Below are 24,236 nucleotides of genomic sequence, written 5' to 3'. Positions count from 1 at the left end.
AGTCTTAATTTCCTCATCTGAATTCCAATACCCATTAACATTTACTCTTGGATATCTCCCAGCATCCCCAATTCATGTCACTTACAGGGATAATAATAGCATGTTATAGAACTATTGTAAGAAGCCAGTGAGCCGAAACCGGTTTGGCTCAGTCTGCGAATTGAAAGGTCCCAGGTTCGATTCCGGTCAAGGGCATGTACATTGGTTGCGGGCACATCCCCAGTAGGGGGTGTGCAAGAGGCAGCTGGTCGATGTTTCTCTCTCATTGACGTTTCTAGCTCTCCATCTCTCTCCCTTGCTCTCTGTAAAAAATCACTAAAAAAAAAAAAAAAAAGAAGCCAATGAGTTAAATAATAAAATAATACTTTAAAGATTATTTTTTATCTACTATTACTACATACTTATGTCAAGTTTTGCCAACATGCTAAGTTACATTAGTTAAGGAGAGCAAGAAGAATGAAGAATAGGAAGAGAGAGAGATGATAATTCTGTATGAGCAAACCTCAAGATATTTTGACTGTTCAGACAGTTGTTTTCTTAGAACTTTAGCATTCCTTTAAAAGAAAACTAAAATCTCATTAATGTAACTAATCTGCAATATCAGTTGTAGAGTATTTTATGAACCTCTTGGGGGGGAAGGGGACCTCTATACTCAGGTAAACATCATCCGATTGACATATGGTGGTTTTGCTATAGTGGGGAGGAATAACAACCCCCCACCCCAAATAAAAAGAAGAGCCATTTCTGAGGTCTGTGTCAGCCAGCCCTCCAGTGCTATCTGACTTCTTATGTAGCTACAGGATTATACACATCTGTCTTCATTTATCTCAGTCACTCCTATAAAATGGTGCAGAATTTCTTCCTCTAAATGTTAGCAGGCTACAAAATGCCCAAAGAACAATGGTGCAAACATTTTGGATATAACATCTGATATAAAAATAAAAATTAAAAATACCCACCCACAAATCAGACTGGCACACTGAAAACAAATTACTCAGGAATATATTTCTTATTTTTACCTTACAACCTATTTTGAAGATGGCAGAAATTTATTGAGGAATACAGAATCAGCAAAATAATGTAGATTAATACATCAAAGGTGTAATATAGTTGTGTAAATGTTTCATGAAAGAATATAAACATTTCATTAATTTTCACTACATTTATTCACTTTGTGTATACATCCTATTATTTGCCAGGCACTTGTGCAGTTGCTAGGAATACAGTGGTGAAAAAGACAAAGTCGTACTTCAGGAGGTTTACGTTTCCTGACTGCAAGGGAGAAGATAAAAAGGGCAAGTAATTAAATAAGAATGTCAGGTACTGATATATGTTATAAAGAACATAAAGCAAATTATATAAAAGTACCTTAAGAGGTGGTCATGGAGGGACTTAGAGTATAATTCTGGAGCTATAATGTCCACGTACAAATCCAGGCTCTACCATTCAATAGGTATATGATGCCAGGGCAAGCTACCCATCCTCTCTATGCCTTAGTTTTCTCATCTGCTGAATGGGAATAACAATAGTACTTACCCCATGGGTTTGTTGCATTAAGTAATGTGTGCAGAACAGTGCCTGGCACATAGTGCTATGTGTTTTCAAATACAAATTGTTTTCCTCTCTGAGTAATTCACATTGAATCAAGACCTTAATATTAGGAAGAAGTTCAAACTAATATGGATAAATTAAAGTACCTCTATACCAAATAAAGAAGAATAAGATGCAGTTCTCTTCTTTATATTTCCATGCTATACAGTAATGAAAATATGTGAAGATTAAAACATAGCAGCACCTTTCATCACTTCTTCACGTTCATCAGAGCTTTCTTCACTTGGCTCCTCACTGCTTTCTCCTTCACTCTCCCCGCTACTGTCTTCTTCACTATCTTCCTCATCTTCCTCACGATTCTGAGCTTCCTCTGCCACAGAAAGAGAATTGCTTAATATGTTTCTTAACATTTTCACTCTTTTAAAAAATTGAAATTTTCCTTGCTTCTCCCTCCACTAAGAAATATATATTTTTGGGACAATTGAACTGAGCTGAACTTTGTTAACTGTATAAAGGGTTAAAGTAGTAGTACAAATAAGACTATATTCTTACCGGATGTTTGTGGATTGAAAGTAAATTTACAATATTTATAGATTTATAAAATATTTTTTATTATGAATGTAATTCTTAAACAGAATAGGATAATACAGAGGGTACTAGCTTTCTTTGGAATTGTGGGATAGTCCCTTTAATATTAGGGGCCATTGGCATGTTCTATTCCCTCTGAAGACTGTCATGCAAATACCTGTGCCCAGGAAGCCCACTTTGTTTGGGTAGTCCCACCCCACAGAGAAAAGGAAGTCATCTTGACCATCCACAAAGGACAAGCTGGTTGCATTTAACCATCCAAGATGACCATTCAGCCTTTCTTAACCACATCCTGAGGATGTACTGTGCCAGTCTCCTGGGAGAATGGTTTTTAAATAGCAACTGCTCATAGTTCTATGAGAAAGAATGAATTTCAATTTTTAAGTTTACCCATCAGCAACATTTCTTCAATAAGAGTTAAGAACTCCTTGGCCTCAGGATTTTCTGGTTCATAGATTAGGACTGAAAATAGACAACAGAGTGTGTGTTACTAACGGTCAAAGTGTTTCAGCAAACAGGCTCCTCAGAATGAGATTGAAACTGTCAATCAGAGTAAGGAAAAACGCACAAAAGCGATAAACACCAACAATTACACCATGGGTGTATTTAAGTGCAAATAGAGAATGATATAAAGTAGGTTTTTTTGTTTTGTTTTTTTTTTTAAATATATTTTATTGACTTTTTTTTTTTTTTTTTACAGAGAGGAAGGGAGAGGGACAGAGAGCCAGAAACATCGATGAGAGAGAATCATCGATCAGCTTCCTCTTGCACCCCCCCTTACTGGGGATGTGCCTGCAACCAAGGTACATGCCCCTAACCGGAATTGAACCTGGGACCTTTCAGTCTGCAGACCGACGCTCTATTCACTGAGCCAAACCGGTCTCGGCTAAAGTAGTTTTTAATAGCAGAAGAGAGGATAAGTTAACTAAAATATTCAAACTGAAGAAGAGAAATATAAAGCAATGGAAAAACAAAACAAAGCTGAGTATAAGATACATGTGGGACACTATGAAAACAAAGTCTAATTTATGTGTAATTGAAGATCCAAGAAGAAAAGAAAGAAAGAGAATAGGGTAGAAGTGATATTTTAAAAGATGATGGCTGAGAATTTTTCAAAGGTAATGAAAATATCAACCCTCAGAACTAAGAAACTCAGGAAACCTGTCAGGCCTCCCTTTATATAAAGACAAAGAAAAACCACAACTATCAAGTCAAACCACTAAAAACCAAAGATAGAAAGAAAAAAAAAAATAGGGGTAATATTCTTCTACTCAAAAATGTCCAATGGTTTCCCACTCAGAGAAAAAGTGAAGACCCTAAACTGTGAACAGGTGCCATGTAATCTGCACAAACTTAACCCATGACCTCTGTGACCTCATCTATCACACTTCCTTTGCTTATTTTCTCCAGTTACATGTTCCTGGTTGTTGTCAGGCACACTTGCCTCTCAGCACATTTGCTATTAGTCCTGCCTGGAACTCACTATTTTCCAGATACCCACATGACTAGTTCCTCAACTTCAAGTCTTTCCATGAGGTCTTCCGGGACCATCTTATTTGAAACTGCGTTACCTCCTCCCAGGACTTTGTATTCCTTCTTTCCTATTTTCTTCTCTTTAAAAAAAAAAAAAGAAAAAGAAAAAAAAATATATATATATATATATACATATATATATATATATATATATATATATGTGTGTGTGTGTGTGTGTGTGTGTGTGTGTGTGTGTGTGTGTGTATATATATATATATATATATATATATATATATATTTATTGATTTCAGAGAGGAAGAAAGAGGGGGAGAGAGAGAGAAACATCCACGATGAGAGAGAATCACGGATGAGCTGCCTCCTGCAAGTCTCCCACTGGGGATCGAGCCCACAACCCAGGCATGTGCCCCTGACCGGAACTGAACCTTGGACCTTTCAGTCTGCAGGCCGATGCTCTAGCGACTGAGCCAAACCAGCTAGTACCGTGCTTTATTTTCCTAGATAGAACTATTATTAATGACACTCTTTAAATGAGTTTTATCATCTGCCTGATACTAGATATAAATGTGGGATCATTATATGTTTTGTTGACAGCTATATTTCCAGTGCCTGACATATGTAGGCCTCAAATATTGGTGGGATAATTGCATGTTAAATAAGGTTTGATGCACTACCTGACAGCAATTACCTATTATCATAAAGGTAAGGATTTTGACTTACCTTCATGGTATTAATGGTAATTAGTCTTTTTTACTAGATCTCATACCAATCAACCTAATTTACTGTCAAGGAATCACTGAGACACTACCAGGGAAATTCACTGGACTTAGGATAATCAAACCATCTTATATATTATGGAATGTATTTAGAAACAAAGAAAAGATTAGAAAACAAAGTATTTTGTACTTACTCATCTGACATAATTTTTTAGCCAAATGGTAGTCTTGGCTCATTTCTGCTCTCAGGAACTGGAAAACATGAATAAATTCTTTAGGTAAGTAATTTCTGAGAGAATTTAAGTGTCAATTGTAAACACCTTAGAAAATATTCTATTAATGATGAACTATTTTGCTTTTAATATTTACACGTTTTTCCAGGAGTGAGTCTGAAATCAGTTAATCAATTAAGAATATTTAAGGATTTTTCATGGCAAGGCAATATATGTAGAATGATACCTCTACTTTTCTGCAGCCACACTCTATATACACTACTGAATAATTTGAGGATACATAGGCTGATTCAACCGGAGAAGATAGTGAAGACATTAATCACTTGAATATTTTTTTGGTTCAGATACAGCTTTTATTTGTGAACTTAGTCCATAATTACATGATCATACTTAGTAAAAAAATGAAGATTTACAATTATGTATATTCACTGTTTTTTAGTATTGCACTCATACCATTCTGTTTTTACTTGATCCCTGGTGGGGAGTGTACAGGAGGCAGCAGATCAATGATTTTCTATCATTATTGATGTTTCTATCTTTCTCTCCCTCTCCCTTCCTCTCTGAAATCAATAATAATATTTTTAGAAAAAAGGTAACTGACCATTTTTAAAACAAAAATAACAATGCATTGTGGAGCTTATACGTAGAAATAAAATGTTTTGACAACAAAAGCAAGAATGAGAAGGGGACATAAAAATGTACTATTATAAAGTTTGTATAATACAACATATATGAAGTTGTGTAATATTAAGTAATGGTAGACTGTGACACAACAATAAGTGAGGTAAAATTGTTTTGTTCTCTACAGAATTACCAGTGAATGTACAATTTTGTCCTGTGATGTTTCAGGTTGCAATGCCTTTGCATATGCTACTTCCTGTGTTAGGAATGCCTTCTCCTCTTGTTTACTCTTCCCTCTTCCTTTAAGTTTCTAAGACGTATGCATGTCTCTTCCTTTTTATCCCATTTCTCCTGTTTCTTTTCTTAATTACTTAATCCTCTGTTCCCAGAGAATTTCATAAACAATTCTACTAGCATATATTTCATTTTATTGTAAATTATATTATATAAATAATATGTGCCTGCTATTTCTCAAAGGTGAGAACTGTTTTTATTTCTACACATTCCCAGTAACTAGCATGGTGCCCATGTTTTATGTACAAAGCATTCCTTTAAACAATCCTTGAAGAGTTTTATACCAAATCTACTCTTATTCCTGCTCCTTTTATCAGAATACTGTCAGTCAGTTCTAGAATCTTCTCTCACCGCTCCCTTGGTGAAAGTTGTGAGAGAGATGAGAAGTCAGGTAAGCATCTGTGTGTGGCAAGGATCTTTTTACTCTTTTTTAAATCCTCAAGGCTATATACTAGTTATTTTAATATTTTTAAGTTTCTTAAATTATAATGCACAAGTAAAGCTTACTTCTGCCATTAACTCTAAAGGGGCACGAATATCCTTTTTTGGGCCACTGTCTTCATTATTTTCATCACTGCTGTCATCTTCACCATCATCTTTTGTTGACTCGGACAACTTATCATTAATGACCTGAAGGCTATTTTCATTATTTTTCTCCTGCTCTGCAATGACTTCATCTTTGCCCACCTCACCTAAAACAACATACATAATTAATCAGTAAATACTAAAAATTCAAAAAATTTTAAATGCTCCTAAATGACAACGTAACAAGTGTGCATGTTGTCTATATAGCTTTCTATTCTGGAGTTGTGTGTGTTTTATTTTTTCTTGACTAAACAGCACTGATTTCCATTTTCAAAAAAGGTAATAAAACTGCCAAATGAAAGAGGAAAAAAACCCAAATCTATTAACACTGAGCTGATGTTAATGTTAACTGTTTAGTGCTTGAAATTCTAATAGAAAATATTTTTGTTTATAAAGAATTTAATTTCAAGAAAAAAGAAATTAATGCTATTCTACCTCCAGAAACGTATTTCTTAAATTATTCTTATAGAAGGTAAATACAAAATAAAGAGCTTAGAGAGTAAAAGAAAGGCTGGAGAGGCTGAAAAGCAAACAGTCCTTCTTAGGTCATGTTACTCCTTGGATACTTGAGAATAAAGTCTCTCTCTCTCTCTCTCTCTCTCTCTCTCTCTCTCTCTCTCTCTCTTTCTCTCCCCCCCCCCCCCCCCCCCACACACACACGCTGGAAGAAACACCTGTGGATATTCTAGATATAACCAGAGGTTACATAACATTAGTAATGATTTTCCTTAATGTTAAGTCACAGTACCTATGACCAAACACAGGTGACCCTACAATTAAAACTAAGCACTACTGAGTGACTACCCATTTAGTGCCTGGCACTATGCTGAGTCCCAGCTTCACAAAAATGAATGGTCCTTGATCTGAGAGAACTTACAAAAACTCTAACTGAGGAGTCATAAACATATGGATAATTATAGAAGAGTATGGAACAACAGTGATGAAGATGTGCAGTAGGAAAATGGGAGAACAAAGGAGGGCCACATCCCTGCATTGCGAGTGGTCAGGAGCTCTCCAGTCTGAGCGGATCAGTTTTTCCTGGGAGAGGGAACAGTATGAGCCAATACAGAAGCAAGAATGTGTGTGGACTATAATCACTCTGATGCTGCTTAAGGGTCAAGGATATTGCTGGAAGTCTAGTAGGGGCTAGTTGGATAATGGAGAGTCTTGGAGACCAGAAGCCTTGGGACTATCTTAAGAATGAAGGAGCTATTAATGAAAGATTTTATGTAAGGAAACAAGGATGATCAATTTTGCACTTCTGAGGGAAAACTTGGGAGAGCATGTTAAAAAGTGTATCTGAGGGAAGACAAAAATAAAGAGTAAGGGAAGAGATTAGAGCTATCTCAAAATCCAGATAAGAGCCGAAACCAGTTTGGCTCAGTGGATAGAGCTGCGGAGGTCCCAGGTTCGATTCCGGTCGGGGCATGTGCCTTGGTTGCGGGGCTTAGGGGGCATGCAGGAGGCAGCTGATCATTATTTCTCTCTTATCGATGATTCTAACTCTCTGACCCTCTCCCTTCCTCTCTGTAAAAAATCAATATAATATATATTTTTAAAAAATTCAGATAAGAGACATGCCAGGGCACTGGTAAAGTAGGAATGGAGAGGAATTGAGAGATAAGTATTTAAGAGATAAAATCTTCTTGGTACAAACTATTGAAACACTTTCTAAACTTAATAACGTAGAAAACTTGTGTAGAAAGGAGAAAATAAGGAAATCCAGGAAAGCTTAAGAGAAAATAATGTTAAGAGAACATAAACCAAAAAAAGTCTTTCCAAGAGTAGGATGGCTTGGCTACCTGATTCTGTGTCCTTTATGGTGTCCATCAGCTCAGAGCCACCCTGATCTCCCAGTGTGTATCCAGCCTGCTCATTGACTCATCACACTGATGTCATCAGGGAAGATCAGAATAAGGAATTCCAGACTGTGTGATGTCACAGGAACTGTCTCACCTCAGTTAATTCATAAACACACACTGAGCTTCATGAGAGAGGTTTCCTGATCTCTAGATCTAAGGTGGTCCTCTCCCAGGTGGCCTTTATTAACATTGAAACATCCATCACCACCTGACATGGGGTTGCTTTTTTGTTTGTATTTGTTTTATATTGTTTATTGATTTTTAATAGTTGGCTGTCTATCTCCCATTAGAATGTAAACTTCATAAGGCAAGGACCTTGTCTATTTGCTAACTACTGTATCCACAGCTTCTAAAAGCAGTGACTGGCACTCAATAAACCATTGTTGAATGAATGGAACTTGTTAATGCTTTCATTAGGTATTTTAATTCATTCTAGAATTTAATACTCTATTACTATCATTTCATATATATTCCCATTGATCCTACACCTGACTGCATATCAGAATCATATGGTACATGAATTTGAAAAAGTATCAATTCCTATGATCTTCCCCAGACCTACAGAGTTGTCAACATCCTAAAGGTCATAGTGAAAGAGGGCTGAATTAAAAGCAACAGTTGCTCTAAAAAAACAAAAACCAAGTGTTATTACCTGTTCTTTCTTTTAAGAAAGAAGATGACCATAGTTTTGACTGTAGGTTTGTTTCTGTATCTTTATGTTCAATACTCTTTGAAGATACTCTATTTTCAGTATTCTTTAAAAAGACTTTCTTTTCAATATTTTTTGAAGAGACTTCCTTCCTAAATGTTAAAGTAGAAGATAGTCAAAATACTTTCCTAGGTCAAAATTATGTTTAAGGCTTTATTTGGGTACACACACACACACACACACACACTTATTTAATATAAGCACACAGTACAATATACTAATAATAAACTACATAGCTAAAATGCAGTATCTTCTTTGTGGTAAAGTATTAAAAATAAATTTTACTGGTGATTAAAATTCTATTTCTGCTTGGCATTTGCCATTGTATAATGATTCCTAGAATGTTTTCAGAATTCTTTAACACAGAGCATATAAGCAATCAGTAATATGAGTGTCTTCTGTTATATATATATATATATAAAACAGAAAAAAACTATTTAAGGAATACCAGCCTTTTTAAAATGTTGTAAATCCAATTTGTTGTAAGTCCATAAAGTACCATATATTAGAAGACTACCATCATTTAAGAAAAAAAAGCGGTTGCTAAGTTTAAGATGCCATCAATTGTAAAAGATATTAAACTATGATGAAAACATGTGTACATATTTTAAATATGAAATATGTTGCTTATATATTGACTAAGTTATACCCCAAGTAAGAAAATTTAGCTAGTATACAGTAGTTTTGGGTACTTGCTTTTTAAATAGTATTAACGACACAACAGAAGGAAACATATTCAATGTAATAGTAATAAATGGGATATTACTATTTAAGAAGCATTAACATGCCATAAAAATACATATGAGAATTGGGGCCAAATCTTCATTTTAACAATAAAATATGAATTACCTTTCTGCTCATTTTCTGTAGTCTTTCTTATATACAGTCTTAAAGACTCAAAGGCTCAAAGGCCAATCTCCTCTTCAACTGTAATCTATTGATTTCCATTTGCTAAAGTGATGTTATTTAAGGCAATAGTGCCTCTAACCACTAAAAAAGGTAGATAACCAGTATACTCCAAAAGAACTGTTATTTAAATACAGTTACAATTAAGGAAAGATTCAAAGTTTTTTTTTTATGTAATATCCTTTGGAAATGAAAGATATTTAATTTAGTATCTGCTAAGGTTAGAGCACATGTGTCAAACACAAGGCCCACGGGCCAAATCCAGCCCGCCAGGCCTTGCAATGTGGCCCGCACGGCGCTGTCATCACTGCACTCCGCTGTCAGTTTATGACATTGTCAGTTTATGACTGTTCAGTAAACCATTCAGCCCGCAATTTAGGCTGGATTTTAGATTTTGGCCCCTTCTCTGATTGAGTTCGACACCCTTAGGTTAGAGAGTTAGTCCAGTTAGATATCTCACTGGAGGATATTTATGCTAAAGGGTAAAAAACCTAGGTTTTAGAATTGTTTCTTAAGAGCACTGGGCATATTTATAGAATGCCCCCAAATTTCATAGGAATTAACAAATTTTTTAGGAAGTTTATATTCTAAACTATGTTTTAAAATGATTTATAATTTGTAAAAAATGGGCCTAAAGCTGAAACCGGTTTGGCTTGGTGATAAGAGCGTCAGCCTGCGGACAAAGGGGTTCTTGGTTCCGTTCTGGTTGGGGGGCACGTGCCTTGGTTGTGGGTGCGTCTCCAGTAGGGGGTCGTGCAGGAGGCAGCTGATCGATGTTTCTTTCTCATCAATGTTTCTAACTCTCTATCCCCCTTCCTTCCTCTCTATAAAAAAAAAATCAATAAAATATATATATTTTTAAATGAGCCTAAAAGTTAATCAAAAACTACTTTTCTAACAATGTCTTAGCTATACTTAGAGAAACTTGTGTTGCTGACATGTAAAATTTGCTGGCCAATTCTTGGTCTTGTCCTTAAAGTGTAAAAATGGGAACTAAAAAAAAAAAATAAAAAAAAATAGCTTATTCATTTAGTTTATTTTATTCTTTTAATATATTTTATTGATTTTTTTACAGAGAGGAAGGGAGAGGGATAGAGTTAGAAACATTGATGAGACAGAAACATCTATCAGCTGCCTCTTGCACACCTTCTACGGGGGATGTGCCCGCAACCAAGGTACATGCCCTTGACTGGAATCGAACCCGGGACCTTTCAGTCCACAGGCCAATGCTCTATCCACTGAGCCAAACTGGTTAGGGCTAAATAACTTAATCATTTTAGAAAATATAAAACATATAATTATGGAATAACATAGATATAGTGTTTTCAACCTCAGAGCATTGAGTGCAGTGGGTCTGCTTCAGCCATTTCCTCCTCACATCTTTAAGTATGCTCAGAAGCTTAACCAAAAAACCCAACAGATCAAAGTCCAAGATCTATAAAACTTTGTTCAGCATTAAAGACATCTTTTACCTTCACTACTGAAAAGTTTGTTAATTAAATGCAATTTGTTGGGTGGACAAAATCTCTCACACATGGATTAATGGAGGAAAAGGAAATGATAAATGTGAGTTTTATGTGTAGAGTGTGAAATTCATGGTTTATAAAGTCCTTACAGCTCCAACTAGATGAAGAATCAACCAAATTAAGGCAAAGAACTGGTGGGGAAAGAAAAGTTCTTGTTTTCCTCTAACCCAAGCTTAATAGGATCTTATGGCAAATTCCACTTGCCAGTCAGACTATGGAGCCAACAGGAGTTGGAAAGTACAATCTGAAGCTAAAAATTCATCAACTTTGCAGTTCAGTCACACTAGCTCCCAAGCAAAGGTCACACATGATTTTCTATTTTCTTGCTCATTTTTTTTTTTTTTTTCAGGACTGCTCCCGTTTGCCTTCAATTCTGGGTAAGGAACCTGAGGTGACACCACACAATGGTGAAGCTTATTGGCTACACTAACTATCCACTTCAAACAATCAAACCAAACCTAAACTCTTCTATGCAAGCAAATTTAAGGGAATGTTATCATCTGACCCTTTCAAAAAGTAGTTTGATGAGCAGATGCAATTACTAATGAGGTTAAGGAGAAAAGTAGGCACTCTGCTTTTCTCTTTTGGGCCTGGCTGCCTTCGATTTATCCCTGGGGCATAACTATTTCAGGGTGTGGGTCACTCCCGTTCCAATTCCAACATTGCTTATCCCAGTCTCAGAACACAGGGCTCACAGCAGACAAAACAATTTATTTTTATTAATGACCTATTAACTTCTGTTACTATTATTGGAAGTTATATTTCCCTCAAAGACTACTAAAATTGTCTTAGATTTTTAAATTTAAATGTTTTTAACGATGTAATCTATATATATAAAAGCCAAGTGAACAGAATGACCAAGTGACCGGAACGACTGGAATGACCTGTCACTATGATGGACACTGTGGCAGCCAACCAGCCCGATTGAGGCCCCGAATTGTTCCCTCAACCTCCCTCGGCCCCTCCCCCCTAGCTGGTTCGGCCTCTGATAGGCCCTCCCAACCCAGATCGGGGGTTGGGCTGCCCGGCCAACCTCCCGTGGCTCCCCCCACCCCCAGCCAGCCCAGCCCCCATTCAGTCCCCCCATCCCGATTGGGGGTGGGGCTGGCCAGCCAAACTCCATGGCCCCTCCCCCTGGCTGGCCTGCACCCTGATTGGTCCCCTCCCCCAATCCCAATCAGGGACGGGATAGCTGGACCTCACCTGTGCACAAATTCATGCACCAGGCCTCTAGGAGGATATAAGTATATATATATTTAACAGAGCATTTATTTTTTCTGGTTGTCTATAACATTTAATCTGAAGTTCCGGTATATAGATTCTCATCATTGATCTGCTATACATTACTCTCACTTTAATATAAGAATATGTTTTTAACATATAATTTACAACAAAGCCAAGGCAGAATCTAATTTTAATTTTTAGGTTTGACAGCATGAAGTTAAAATATATATTGCATTACATGAAATATTTCCCAGCCAAAATATTCACAATAAGCCAAAATAATATTAATTTGAATAGAATCACACCAGAATGGTGCTTACAAACCTATTAATAATTGATCTCTATGAATCTGTTTTATGATCAGCTTTCAAAATGTAATTTTTCATGGATTAAATGATAGAATATTTTCTTCAGATGGTAGCAGATGATCAGATCAGGAAGGGCTTTAATAAATGAGCAGAATCAGCTACTTTAGCTACTAAGTTTAAACTGAATTATGATTCTTTTTATCACTAATCTCTTCATCTACTTGGGGTGATAATGTATTTTCCGTATTTACTAGTAATGAATCATCTCATAGTAAATGAAAAACCTATTTATAAATATTCATTTAAAGAGATAGTCTGAATTGGAGAACATCATGCTGAGTGAAATAAGCCAATCAATGAAAGAGAAACACCACATGACCTCACTCATTTGTGGATAATAAAGAACACTATAAACTGATGAACCAAAAGATAGATATAGAGACAGTATATCAACAAGTAGACTGTCAAATTACAGTGGGGAGGGGAGGAAGATCTGGGGGAGATAATAGATCAACTGAAGGACTTTTATACATGCATATAAGTACAACCAATGGACACAAAACTCTGGGGAGGGAGGGGATGTATGGGAGGGAGGGGGGCAAAAAAAATCAATAAAATATATTTAAAAAAAAATAAAAAAAATAAAAAAATAAAATAAAGAGATAGTCTGAAATAAATGAGCAAGTATCAAAGGGAAACAAATGAGCAATGAGGCCCTGGCTGGTCTGGCTCAATGGATAGACTGGCCTGCAGACTGAAGTTGTCATGGGTTCGATTCCAGTCAAGGTCAAGAGCACAAACCTCGGTTGCAGACTCCATGCCTGTCCTGGTCCCTGCCCTGGTCGGAGTGCATGGGGGAGGCAGTCAATGGATGTGTCTTTCTCTCTCTGTCTCTCCCCCTCCCTTCCATTCTTCCTAGAAAAAAAAAAGAAATGAGCAATAAGAATTACATAAGTAAAGTACAGAATCCTTGGTGTTTAAGCATTTAAAAGAAGTGAATATTATCTATATCTTTATAATTTTATGAAAATTCATGTTTCATTTTAAATGTCCTTTTATCTAGTAACAATTGCTTTGACTGAAGCCAAAGCCAAAGTGCTAATCCATGTACTTCTGGCCTTTCAAATTTAATTGGGTGACAAATGATTGTATTATCAAATTCTAATTGCTCAAAGGCATGTGATAGGTCAGTGGCACAACCAGAGACATTTTCTTACTCTGACATTGTTTCATTTGCTTCAATCATCACTTTTTCTGAAAGAGAAGAAAAAACACCCTCAGTATTTTATCAATAGTGATGTTCCTAACAGAAATTCCTAACTGGCAAATATTTAGGCATTTTTTGAATGATAGACAATATAATAAAGGATTAATTGCTAAGTCTTTCAATCACACTCAACCATCCCAGTAAACTATCTTCTTAATATTTAAGACAAAATGGTATTTAAACATATTCTTTTTAAGTAATAAATCATTTACCCTTTGGATCAAACACCAGCAACTTGCCATTCTGTCTATATTTTGATGCCTAAAATAGAAGCAGAAATAAAAACTAGCATTATCATTATTACTTTCATTTGAGGTGTTTGAAATGATTTATTCATAGTCTTATATAACATTTTCTGTTATCTATGCTAAAAGGTAACTTTATCCTAAAGCAATTATTAAAAAAAACTATGTAAGTTGATGGTAAAATAGAACTAAAGTGTCCTTAAAAAGTTTGTGTACTCTTACCTTTACAGCATCTGTCTTATTTAGATAATTCCTGCAAAAACCAGAATATTTACTTCATAAGTCTTTGAACACTTGCATACATTTAGAATCTAATTAAAACAGAATGCAGAACTCAGTTTTTCAGTAGAATATTAAGTATATTGTTTTTGTATTTGGTAGAATATTTCCATCCTAACTGAAAAACCTCATTTTCTGGATGATGAAACTAGATTAAAAAAAAAAAGGTATATAGAAATTAATCCTTTGTCCTCTTTTATCTTAGGAATAATTTTGCATGTTAGAAAAGTAATAGGTTAAATAAGCCACTAACTCTGTTACTATTTGGTTTTATAAAACCTGTCTCTAACCCTAGCCCATTTGACTCAGTGGATAGAGTGTTGGCCTATGGACTGAAGGGTCCCAGGTTTGATTCCAGTCAAGGGTACATACTTCAAGGGCACATACCTCATTTGCAGGTTCCTCCTTGGCCCAGGCTTTGGTCAGGGCTTGGGTAGGAGGCAACCAATCAATGTGTTTCTCTCACATCGATGTTTCTCTCTGTCTTTCCCTCTCTCTAAACTCAATGGAAAAATATCCTCAGGTGAGGATTAAAAATAAACCACCACACACACACACACACACGGTCACCAGATCTAGATCCAAATAAAATCAATAGCAGATTAAGGATTCACCTTTCTTACTGAGCTGACCCTAAAAATTATTAAATTCATCTTGACCCTAAAAATTATTAAATTCATCTCGACTCATGTTTACACCAGCTTTTGTCTCCCCCACTTCAACAAAACAAGATGTGAGCTAACCTGCCTGCCAGATTTGAGTTCATCCATATTATGAAAAAATCTTTATAGAGTGTATATAAGCCAGAAGAAGATATTGCATTTCTAATAAAATATTATTTCAATAAAAACATTTAGAAATTGCCCTAACTGATTTGGCTCAGTGGATAGAGCGTCGGCCTGCAGACTGAAGGGTCCCAGGTTCGATTCCAGTCAAGGGCATGTACTTTGGTTGCGGGCACATCCCCAGTAGGAGGTGTGCAGGAGGCAGCTGATTGTTTCTCTTTCATTAATGTTTCTAACTCTCTATCTCTCACCCTTCCTTTCTGTAAAAAAATCAATTAAAAAATATATACACATTTAGAAATTAACCTTTGATTTTTCTCCAGACAAATAATCCTTTACCTTATAAATTCCCTTATTTTTATTAACACTTATAAATTAAAATGTTTTCTCTGTGAAGTTTTACCTTTCCTACGTTACCCTCCATAGACTGATTTTCCTACAAGTTAGCCCTTTATGAACTTACATAAATTTCATTCTAATTGCATGGAGAAAAATCAGCTCATACAGTTTATGTTTGAGAGAGGACACACTTAAACTTTTCATAGGTAACAATTCACTTGTCCCCAAATCCCAAGCCAGATTCTCAAATTGTTATTAGTAATACATACCTAGGGATTTCTGGAATACAAAATGTAGGGCCAAATCTGTGGGCAATAAAAGAAAAGCTTCATTGTTTTGCATTAAGCTTTTCTCTTTTTAAAACCAGCTCCCTCACACTGATCAGTAGTATGTAAACCTTCGCCTGGAGCTTTGTTTTCCGGGCAACCCTAACCAAGCCAGACATTATATGTATTAATTTGATTATCCCTCTGAGAAGCTCACAGAGAGCAAAGTACACCAGAAAAGCAAGGAATCTTTTGGGGGAAAACAGTTGTAGAAGACTAAATTCTAGGATAAATGAAAGATTTGCCTCCTAATTCTCTAGGGCAGTAGACACAGCTCAATGAACCAATAAGGCCTTAACAAAAGAAATCTGGGATGTCCTCTCTTGAGAAATACTTCCACTCCACAGATTTCCACAACCCTGTGTTGCCATAGTCTGTAGGGTAGGACTATGTTTAGAGTCCTCTCCTTTCTAGCTCTAGGATCTTTATGGATTGTTAGTCCAACCTTTTACCTGGATGAAGACATCAGTGCATATAATTCTTCTCCCATGCTCACCTGGTAACAGAAAAATCTAGGTAGGGTGGGCAGATCCTACTCTTGATAGAAATGCAGGCTCTCCTAGGTCTGACTTTATCATTACCTAGGAAGTGTCCATTTACTCTCCTTTCATAAAACTGAATTCCTAGGGGCACAGAGTAATACTCAAGAGTTGGGGCTCTTGCGTGATAGAAACTGGATTCACATCCCAGTTCTGCCATGTGCCAGGTAAGCTTGAGAAAGTTACTTCACTTCTCCAGGCCTCATTTCTTCCATCTGTAAAATGGGGATTACAATGGTGCCAACTTCACTGGATCATTAGAAGGATTGTATAGGATGATCTGGGTAAAGTGTGTAGCACAGTGCAGGGCACACTGGAGGGACACTGAAGAAACAGTTCTTGCTGTCATCGAGACAAGCAGATTAACTCTGAAGACTTTTAATTAATTTAAAAATCACAATAGCCCCAAAGTAATGATACTTGTTTAGAAAGATCACTGACTCCAGGAAAATAGCAGAGTAAAAACACAGGTAAAGGTGAAGCAGCCATGACAGGCTGAGCAGAATGAGGTGCAGCCATTGTGCAGGTAATATATATTTTTCAACTAACTATCAATATGCAAAATATCTCTGAAAGGTAATGCTTTCAGAAAAGAAATGATAATATTGGCTGACTCTGGGGATGGCTGCAGGACTGGGGTGGGAATTTTTTACTTTAGGTGCATTAGTTCTTCTTGAACCTGGAGAAAAAAATGTATTATCTATTTAAAAATACAATTTAAAATTTGCAATACCATTTGCATCTCTATGTTTATCCCTCTCTTACAGGCATGTGAACCAGGTGCTACTTCAATTCTCTACCCAGTGGTACCTGTTCAAACAGGGGTCATGGTGTCCAGAAAGAACGGTATACAGGTGCACACCTTGTATATTTGTTACTATTGGTTATGGTTAATGTTAACATCACAAGGTTCATTTAATAAGCCATTTGTGTTTCTATCAAGTGCACCCTCTGGCTTTTGGAATGTGGGCGGACTGTCCTGATGTCTTTCAACAGTCCCAGTGGTAATGGGAACAACAGTGATGACAGGTCCCAATTTTCATGTTACAGTCAATGTCTATTTGAGACAAACATTTGATGAGCAGCTACTAAATGTCATATATATCTGTGATAAGCCCTGGGGATACAAAAGATATCCAAGAGGAGTCAGCAAGTAGTGGAGGTAGATAAAGAAGAGATAAAGGAAGAGAAAGTCTAATAATCAAGCTGTCCGGGAGCAACTTTCCAATAACAGAATCAAGCTTGAGGCCTATTCTCTGGATTTGCTATAATTTGCTATAATACGTTCAGGTATAATTTCTATAAGTATCCCTAGAATACGGTATTGTCTACTGATAGCCCCTTCCTCCTTATGTGGTTAAAAGATCCAGCCCATCTGAACATCAGAGTAGTACTGTCCTAAGACACAGCAATCATAGTAATTGATAAGCTAACAGTGACAGGACCAAGGGGTGAGCCTGTGATCCAAGCTAAGGTCATCACAACTTATCTCCGAGACAAAGAAGAATATGAATCTAGAGCTCCCAGTAGGCATGGCTCTAGCCTTCAGGGAAAAAAAAAAAGGGGGGAGGGAGGCTGAGAGTGAGCAGAATGTACAAAAGATAACCAGGGACGAGATGAGGAGGGAGAGAGTGAAGCAGAATGTACAAAAGATAAGGAGGGAGGAGATGAGGGGTAAGGAGAGGGGGAGGGCAGTGGGAGGGAATGAGAATGAATGATGTTTGAGTCCCTGCTTCCAGTTCAACCTGTCTTTACCACAGGCCAATTAATTTCTCTTCTTTTAAAAAAATATATTTTATTGATTTTTTACAGAGAAGAAGGGAGAGGGAGTTAGAGACATCGATGAGAGAGAAACATCGATCAGCTGCTTCCTGCACACCCCCTACTGGGGATGTGCTCGTAACCAAGGTACATGCCCTTGACTGGAATCAAACTTGGGACCCTTCAGTCTGCAGGCCGATGCTCCATCTGCTGGGCCAAACCGGCTAGGGCTTACTTTCTCTTTTTGACGAAATAAGCTGGAGGTGATTTTTAACATTTGAAGCCAAAAGAGACCTTGACAAACATGGCTCCTACTTCTTGAAACAAAAGTAGACTAACACACCTGATACCATGTAATAAGAGCTACATATTAGAATTAAGATAACCTGAGGGAACACAAAGTGAGAAGTGATGGATTCTCCCTGTTATGGGAAGAAAGACTGAGTCAGGTTTCACTAATACAGCTGGCAGTTATTTAACCAAATCAAGACCAAGCAGCTAACAAAAGGGTAAGAGAAATCTAGCACTGTGTTAGAGAATATCAATAGATTAAATAAAAAACGTACGTGGAAGCACATTTTAAAAGCCATTAATTGCCACGTGCTAAGAATTTTGGGCTTTAATCGGTAGGCAGTGGAAAGCAGGTCAAGCCTTTGAAATTCTGTTGAGGGTAAACCTGAGACAGAATGGAAGGGTTCATTTCTAAAAGAAAGGGCTTAGTTCTTATCTTAGCTATATTAGAGTCTAATCAGTGGTTGGCAAACTCATCAGTCATTAGAGCCAAATATCAACAGTACAAATGATTGAATTTCTTTTGAGCCGAAAACTGACTTTTGCGCATGGGCCACGAAGTTTCAATAGCACTGTTCGTGTGCACCAACGTGGTATTTTGTGGAACAGCCACACTCAAGGGGCCAAAGAGCCACATGTGGCTCGAGAGCCAGTTTGCCGACCACTGCTCTAGACTCTTGTTTGCAAGTTGCAGGAACCCTGCTCTAGTTAGTTTAGCAGACAGAGGAAGAGGAAGAAGAAAAGATCACAGGCTCACCCCTTGGTCCTGTCACTGTTAGCTTATGAATTACTATGATTACTGTGTCTGAGGACAGTACTACTCTTATGTTCAGATGGGCTGGATCTTTTTTTTTTTTTTTTAATATATTTTATTGATTTTTTACAGAGAGGAGGAGAGAGGGATAGAGAGCTAGAAATGTCAATGAGAGAGAAACATCGACCTGCTGCCTCTTGCACACCCCCCACTAGGGATGTGCCCGCAACCAAGGTACATGCCCTTGACAAGAATCGAACCCGGGACCCTTCAGTCCGCAGACGGATGCTCTACCACTGAGCCAAACCGGTTTCGGCTGGGCTGGATCTTTTAACCACATAAGGAGGCAGGGGCTATCAGTAGACAATATCGTATCCTAAGTATACTTAAGAAATTATACCTGAAGGGGAGGGGAGAGGGGAGAAAAAGGCATTGGCTCATGGAATCCAAGAGTTGAATACCCAAGCTATGTGCAAGTCAGGACACAATGAATACAACTGTGTTCAAGGCAGGTAGGCTGGCATTTTCCCTTGTTCGTTTCAGCTTCTCCCTGCATGTGGGTCCTCTCTCTCTCTCCAGATGTTCTGCACGTGGTACAGATCAGGGCTCCCAGAAATCTCAAGTTATATGTGATGTAGTCCCAGCTTTTAAGGAAGAGTTGACTGTCAACAATAACCAACCCGTCAAGGTCCCAATTATTTCGATAGGTTTTTGTAGGTTTGTTTGTTGCTATAAAAACAGATTATCTCAGGCAACCTTTAAAGAAAAACCTCTAGTGTCTAGTGCACTACATGTCACATAACCTGGTGCTCAATAAATATTTGTTGAAGGAATGGAATGGAATGGGAAGAAAGGAAACAATAAAGAAAAGGATGTATTAGACTAGAGATTCACAGTCCAATATGGTAGCCACTAGTGGCTACTGAGCACTTAAAATGTGTTCAATTTGAGATATGCACACTGGACGAAAAAAAGCATGTAAAACATCTCCACCTCCTCTAAGTAAGCGTGCACTAACCAGCAGCTATTAAGGCCAAATAGGTTTTATTTGGATTCTACAGGTTAAAAAAACAAAACAAAAAACTTTTATAAAATGAGTCACCAACATTTAAAATTCAGATTTCACTAAATTCTTATTTTAGGTTTTTCTTGTAATGTTGGAAGACATTTTCTCTTCATTCCATTTGTGCAATTATTTTATTCTTTGTGCTATTTGTTTTTTATAAGCTATCTTGTATTCTACGAGGCAAAGAATGAGTTACTAAATAGCTACATGTTCAGGACTTGCAATGTGGTGAGGAGACGCAGAGCTGATTAAGCACCAAACTCCGTCCCAGAAGAACTTAATGAGGAAACATAAAAAGGATGTGGGGGCATTATTTCATTGCCTAGCTCAATTGTGTCAACGATCATCTGTCACTCACATTCATATTTAAAAGTGACTACATATAAATTTTATATATTTCATTTACAACAGAATATAGTGCCCAGCCTCTGGAGTCAGAATGCCTGTGTTCAAATCCCAGCAAACTGTGTGACGTGGAGCAAGTTCCTTAATCTCTCTATGGTTCACTTTCCTCAACTGTAAAATGAGTATAAAAATACTACCTATATCATAGAATTATGAGGTTTAATATAAATAATAAACATTAGTGGCATCTGTAATTATAATTGCTGCAACTCCTCCTCCTCACGTTACTATTATTATTATTATTACCCACAGCCTGTCAGGGACAGTCCTGAAGGTGAACTCTGATTTAGGGAAAAACAGATCTAAGTGAACAATTGAGACTGGATGGGGCAAAAGATGGGAAAAACACTGATAATTTAGCTCCAAGGTGGAAAGTAGGAAACTCTGAATTCAGTGGGAATTGCTACAAAGGTGTTGGAATTCAACTCCGGTAAACTCTTAACACTTAAAAGAGCAGTGTTGTTGTTTTCCTGAGATTAACAAACACAAAACCTCAATTAGCAGAAAATAAAAATAATAAGGTGGATTTGGGGAACACTGTATTTAGTTTTCAGGAGAATGAAACAAATATAAATTTTTTCAGATTTATTAAAAAAACACAATAACTTTTGGGATAAGAACAGCTTCATCCATGTGTTAATTTATGCCATGTTTCAATTTAAATGCTACCAGGGCGCAGGGTAGAACAGTTTAAGACAGTAATCAAAAAGCCTTCACTATGACTAGACCTCTCAGGTCAATTTCGTCATCTCAAGGCTGAAGATTGAACCTTACAAGCGATCCCTGTCCAAGCCCCTCATGTTATGAAAGATGAAAAGAAAGCCCTCGGAGGCTAAATAATTTGTCCAAATTCCACCGAAAGTTTTTATGGCTGAGCAAGTTATGTCTAAAGAGTAATGACGTCTTAACTACAGCAGTGAGTGCTTGCTCCTATTGGCCATTAAGCAGTTTCCAAAAACAAACAAATAAATAAAATAAATTCATTTGCCTCTCAGCATAACCATTATTGCTTGTCTCATTTTCGGTTCTTATAAGCGTATTTGTAGTATCACATGAGCTCACTCATCTAGGGGAAATGATGAACAACACAGACTGATGAACAACAACAGCATCGATCAGACTGTTGGGCTCAGAGGGAAGGCAGGGGAGGGTGGGGATAGGGGAGAGAGACCAACCAAAGGGCTTGTGTGCACGCATATGAGCCTAACCAGTGGTCACGGACAACAGGGGGGTGGGGGCATGCGTGGAGAGGAGTTTGGGATGGAAATGGGGGGGGGGGGGGAGAAAGGATGACAAATTTGTGATACCTTAATCAAGTGCTTCCCAAACTTCTCTCATGATGAGAATCACCTGGTGGAGTTGTTAAACTACAGATTCCTGAATCCCAACTAAAAAGTGCTAAACTAGAATTTTTGGGAACATATAGGTAAAATTGTATACTTAACTAGTGCTCCCAAAATTTCTAGTTTAGCACTTCTTAGTTGGGATTCAAGAATCTGTATTTTAACAACTCCACCAGGTGATTCTCATCATGAGAGAAGTTTGGGGAACACTGCAAAATCAATAATTAAAATAATAAACAAACAAACAAACAAACAAATAAATAAAAATTTTAGTAGCGGACCAAAGGAGTAGCGGAAGCCTTGAGATGACCTACAGCACTTTTCACGGGGGCGGGCGGAGGAGAAGGGGAGTCGGCACGCGGGAATCCGCAGGCCAGAGCTGGCGGCGGGTGTAGCCGTCCCACAGCCCGCGGTCACTCACTCCCGCGGACGCTAATGGCCTGCCTCCGGGCCCGCCGCAGACGGAGGAGGGGCCCAGGGCCTCCGGGCCCAGAGCGAGGCGCGCCTCCAGCCGAGCGACCGGGTCCTACCTTCTCGCGTGCCGGCCGGCAGCCGAGGGGCCGCAGAGCCCAACCCTGGAGGGTGCACCAGAGTTTGCGGAGCCGGGCGCCGGGTCTGGAGGGTCCGAGGTGAGAGAGGAGTCCGGCTGCTCGCCGGGGCCAGGAGAGGGAGACCCGCAGCGGCCGCGGCGCCTCTTACCCGCTTGGGGCCCTCTCAAGCGGATCATCGGAAAGGCAGTCGGCGAAGCCCGCCCCGCTGGAGGTTCGCTCGGGTTTCGGAGCAGCGAGCTGTGGACGCCTCGTCGCCATGGAGACGACGCCACTTGCGGCCGGAGTCCCGGGAGCCGCCGGGGAAGGCGGCGGAAGGGGCGGGGCTTGCACGTGGAGAACTCGGGGAGCTGAGAAGGGGCGTGGCGGGGATGGGCCGCGCCTGGGGAGCAGCAGCTGGCGCGAGACGAAGCGGGCGAGACGGGGCGGGCCCAGGCTCCGCCTGCGAAGTGGGACGGAGGGGGCGGGGCGTGCCTGGAGCCGGGCTGAGGGGGCGGGGCGTGCCTGGGTCCGGGCTGAGGGGGCGGGGCGTGTTTGGGGCCGGGCGGAGCGGGCGGGGCGTGCCTGGGTCCGGGCTGAGGGGGCGGGGCGTGTTTGGGGCCGGGCTGAGGGGGCGGGGCGTGCCTGGGGCCGGGCTGAGGGGGCAGGGCGTGCGTGGAGCCGGGCTGAGGGGGTAGGGCGTGCCGGTGGCCGGGCTGAGGGGGCGGGGCGTGCCTGGGGCCGGGCTGAGGGGGCGGGGCGTGTTTGGGGCCGGGCGGAGGGGGCGGGGCGTGCCTGGGTCCGGGCGGAGGGGGCGGGGCGTGCCTGGAGCCGGGCTGAGCGGGCGGGGCGTGCCTGGAGCCGGGCTGAGGGGGCGGGGCGTGCCTGGGGCCGGGCTGAGGGGGCGGGGCGTGCCTGGGGCCGGGCTGAGGGGGCGGGGCCAGGCGAGCCTGGGCGGAAGCTGCGGGGCGGGGCAAGGGTGGGGCGGGGGCGGAGTACGTTCTGTGAGTCACGGCAGGTTCGGGGCGCCAAAACCAGGCCCAAGAGAGCCTCTTGGTTCTCGAGGTCTCGCCGCGCAGTGGATTCGGTGCGCAGATCCTCGGACGCACGTCCGCACGCTCCCCGGTTACTTGGAGAAGGGCAGAAGGGAGGGAGAAGGAGATATCCTTGTCCATACCTGACCCTGTTCTCGGTGGGAAGAGGGGGAAGGGCATGGTGTCCTCGGCGGAGTTTAAACTTGTGGAGGGAAAGGAGGCTCAGCCTTGCACCGAGGGAGAGAGGGTTCTCCCTGAATGCGAATGAACAAATGTCCCCTGCAGGTCTTGGTCCCTCAAGCCTGAGGTCGCCCCAAGAAGATGATGGGTTTCCTAAGGGATCTCTGGGCGCCAGTCTCCCCACAAGTCAGATTCGAGTGACTAGAACCGGGGACCCGCCTCTGCCACTAACCCCTGCCGAGTCCCAAGTGAAATCGACACTGGCCAATGGGAGGTTTTACTGACTAGCTGACTGTTGTGGTCACAGAAGCGGGTGGGGAAGAACATCATTAAACAATTCTAATTGTTCTCCAAGCTTGGCTTCTAGGACGGAATTGGTTGGTTTTCTCCACTTAAGATGCACAAGTCACGAGGATCGATTTGTTGCTAGGCAACGTGTTTTGAAGGAAGCCTGTTGGAATCAAAATCTTGATTTGAATTT

The 24,236-nt window shown here is 39.7% G+C and overlaps 1 protein-coding gene across 3 annotated transcripts; it reads right to left on the bottom strand.

Moving 5' to 3' along the window:
- Positions 1-1,142: 1,142 nt before the first annotated feature.
- On the bottom strand, positions 1,143-22,927 carry ERICH2 (glutamate rich 2). Of its 3 annotated transcripts, none has more exons than XM_084892171.1 (11): positions 22,545-22,927; positions 15,799-15,834; positions 14,349-14,379; positions 14,094-14,142; positions 13,832-13,868; positions 13,416-13,529; positions 8,594-8,742; positions 6,002-6,186; positions 4,541-4,598; positions 2,530-2,601; positions 1,143-1,921 (listed from the first exon to the last, which is right to left on the bottom strand). In XM_084892171.1, the coding sequence occupies exons 1-11, from the start codon at positions 22,739-22,741 to the stop codon at positions 1,779-1,781; spliced, it is 1,071 nt and encodes a 356-aa protein (XP_084748297.1). In that variant the 5' UTR covers positions 22,742-22,927; the 3' UTR covers positions 1,143-1,778. The 3 variants fall into 3 exon arrangements, with proteins under 3 accessions (XP_084748297.1, XP_084748298.1, XP_084748299.1); XM_084892172.1 differs by having other exon boundaries at positions 22,714-22,917; XM_084892173.1 differs by lacking the exon at positions 13,416-13,529.
- Positions 22,928-24,236: the final 1,309 nt, after the last annotated feature.

Source organism: Pipistrellus hanaki (genome assembly GCF_964339955.1).
Source record: "Pipistrellus hanaki genome assembly, chromosome: 8".
Lineage (NCBI taxonomy): Eukaryota > Metazoa > Chordata > Mammalia > Chiroptera > Vespertilionidae > Pipistrellus > Pipistrellus hanaki.
This window is presented reverse-complemented; position numbering and strand designations above follow the sequence as displayed.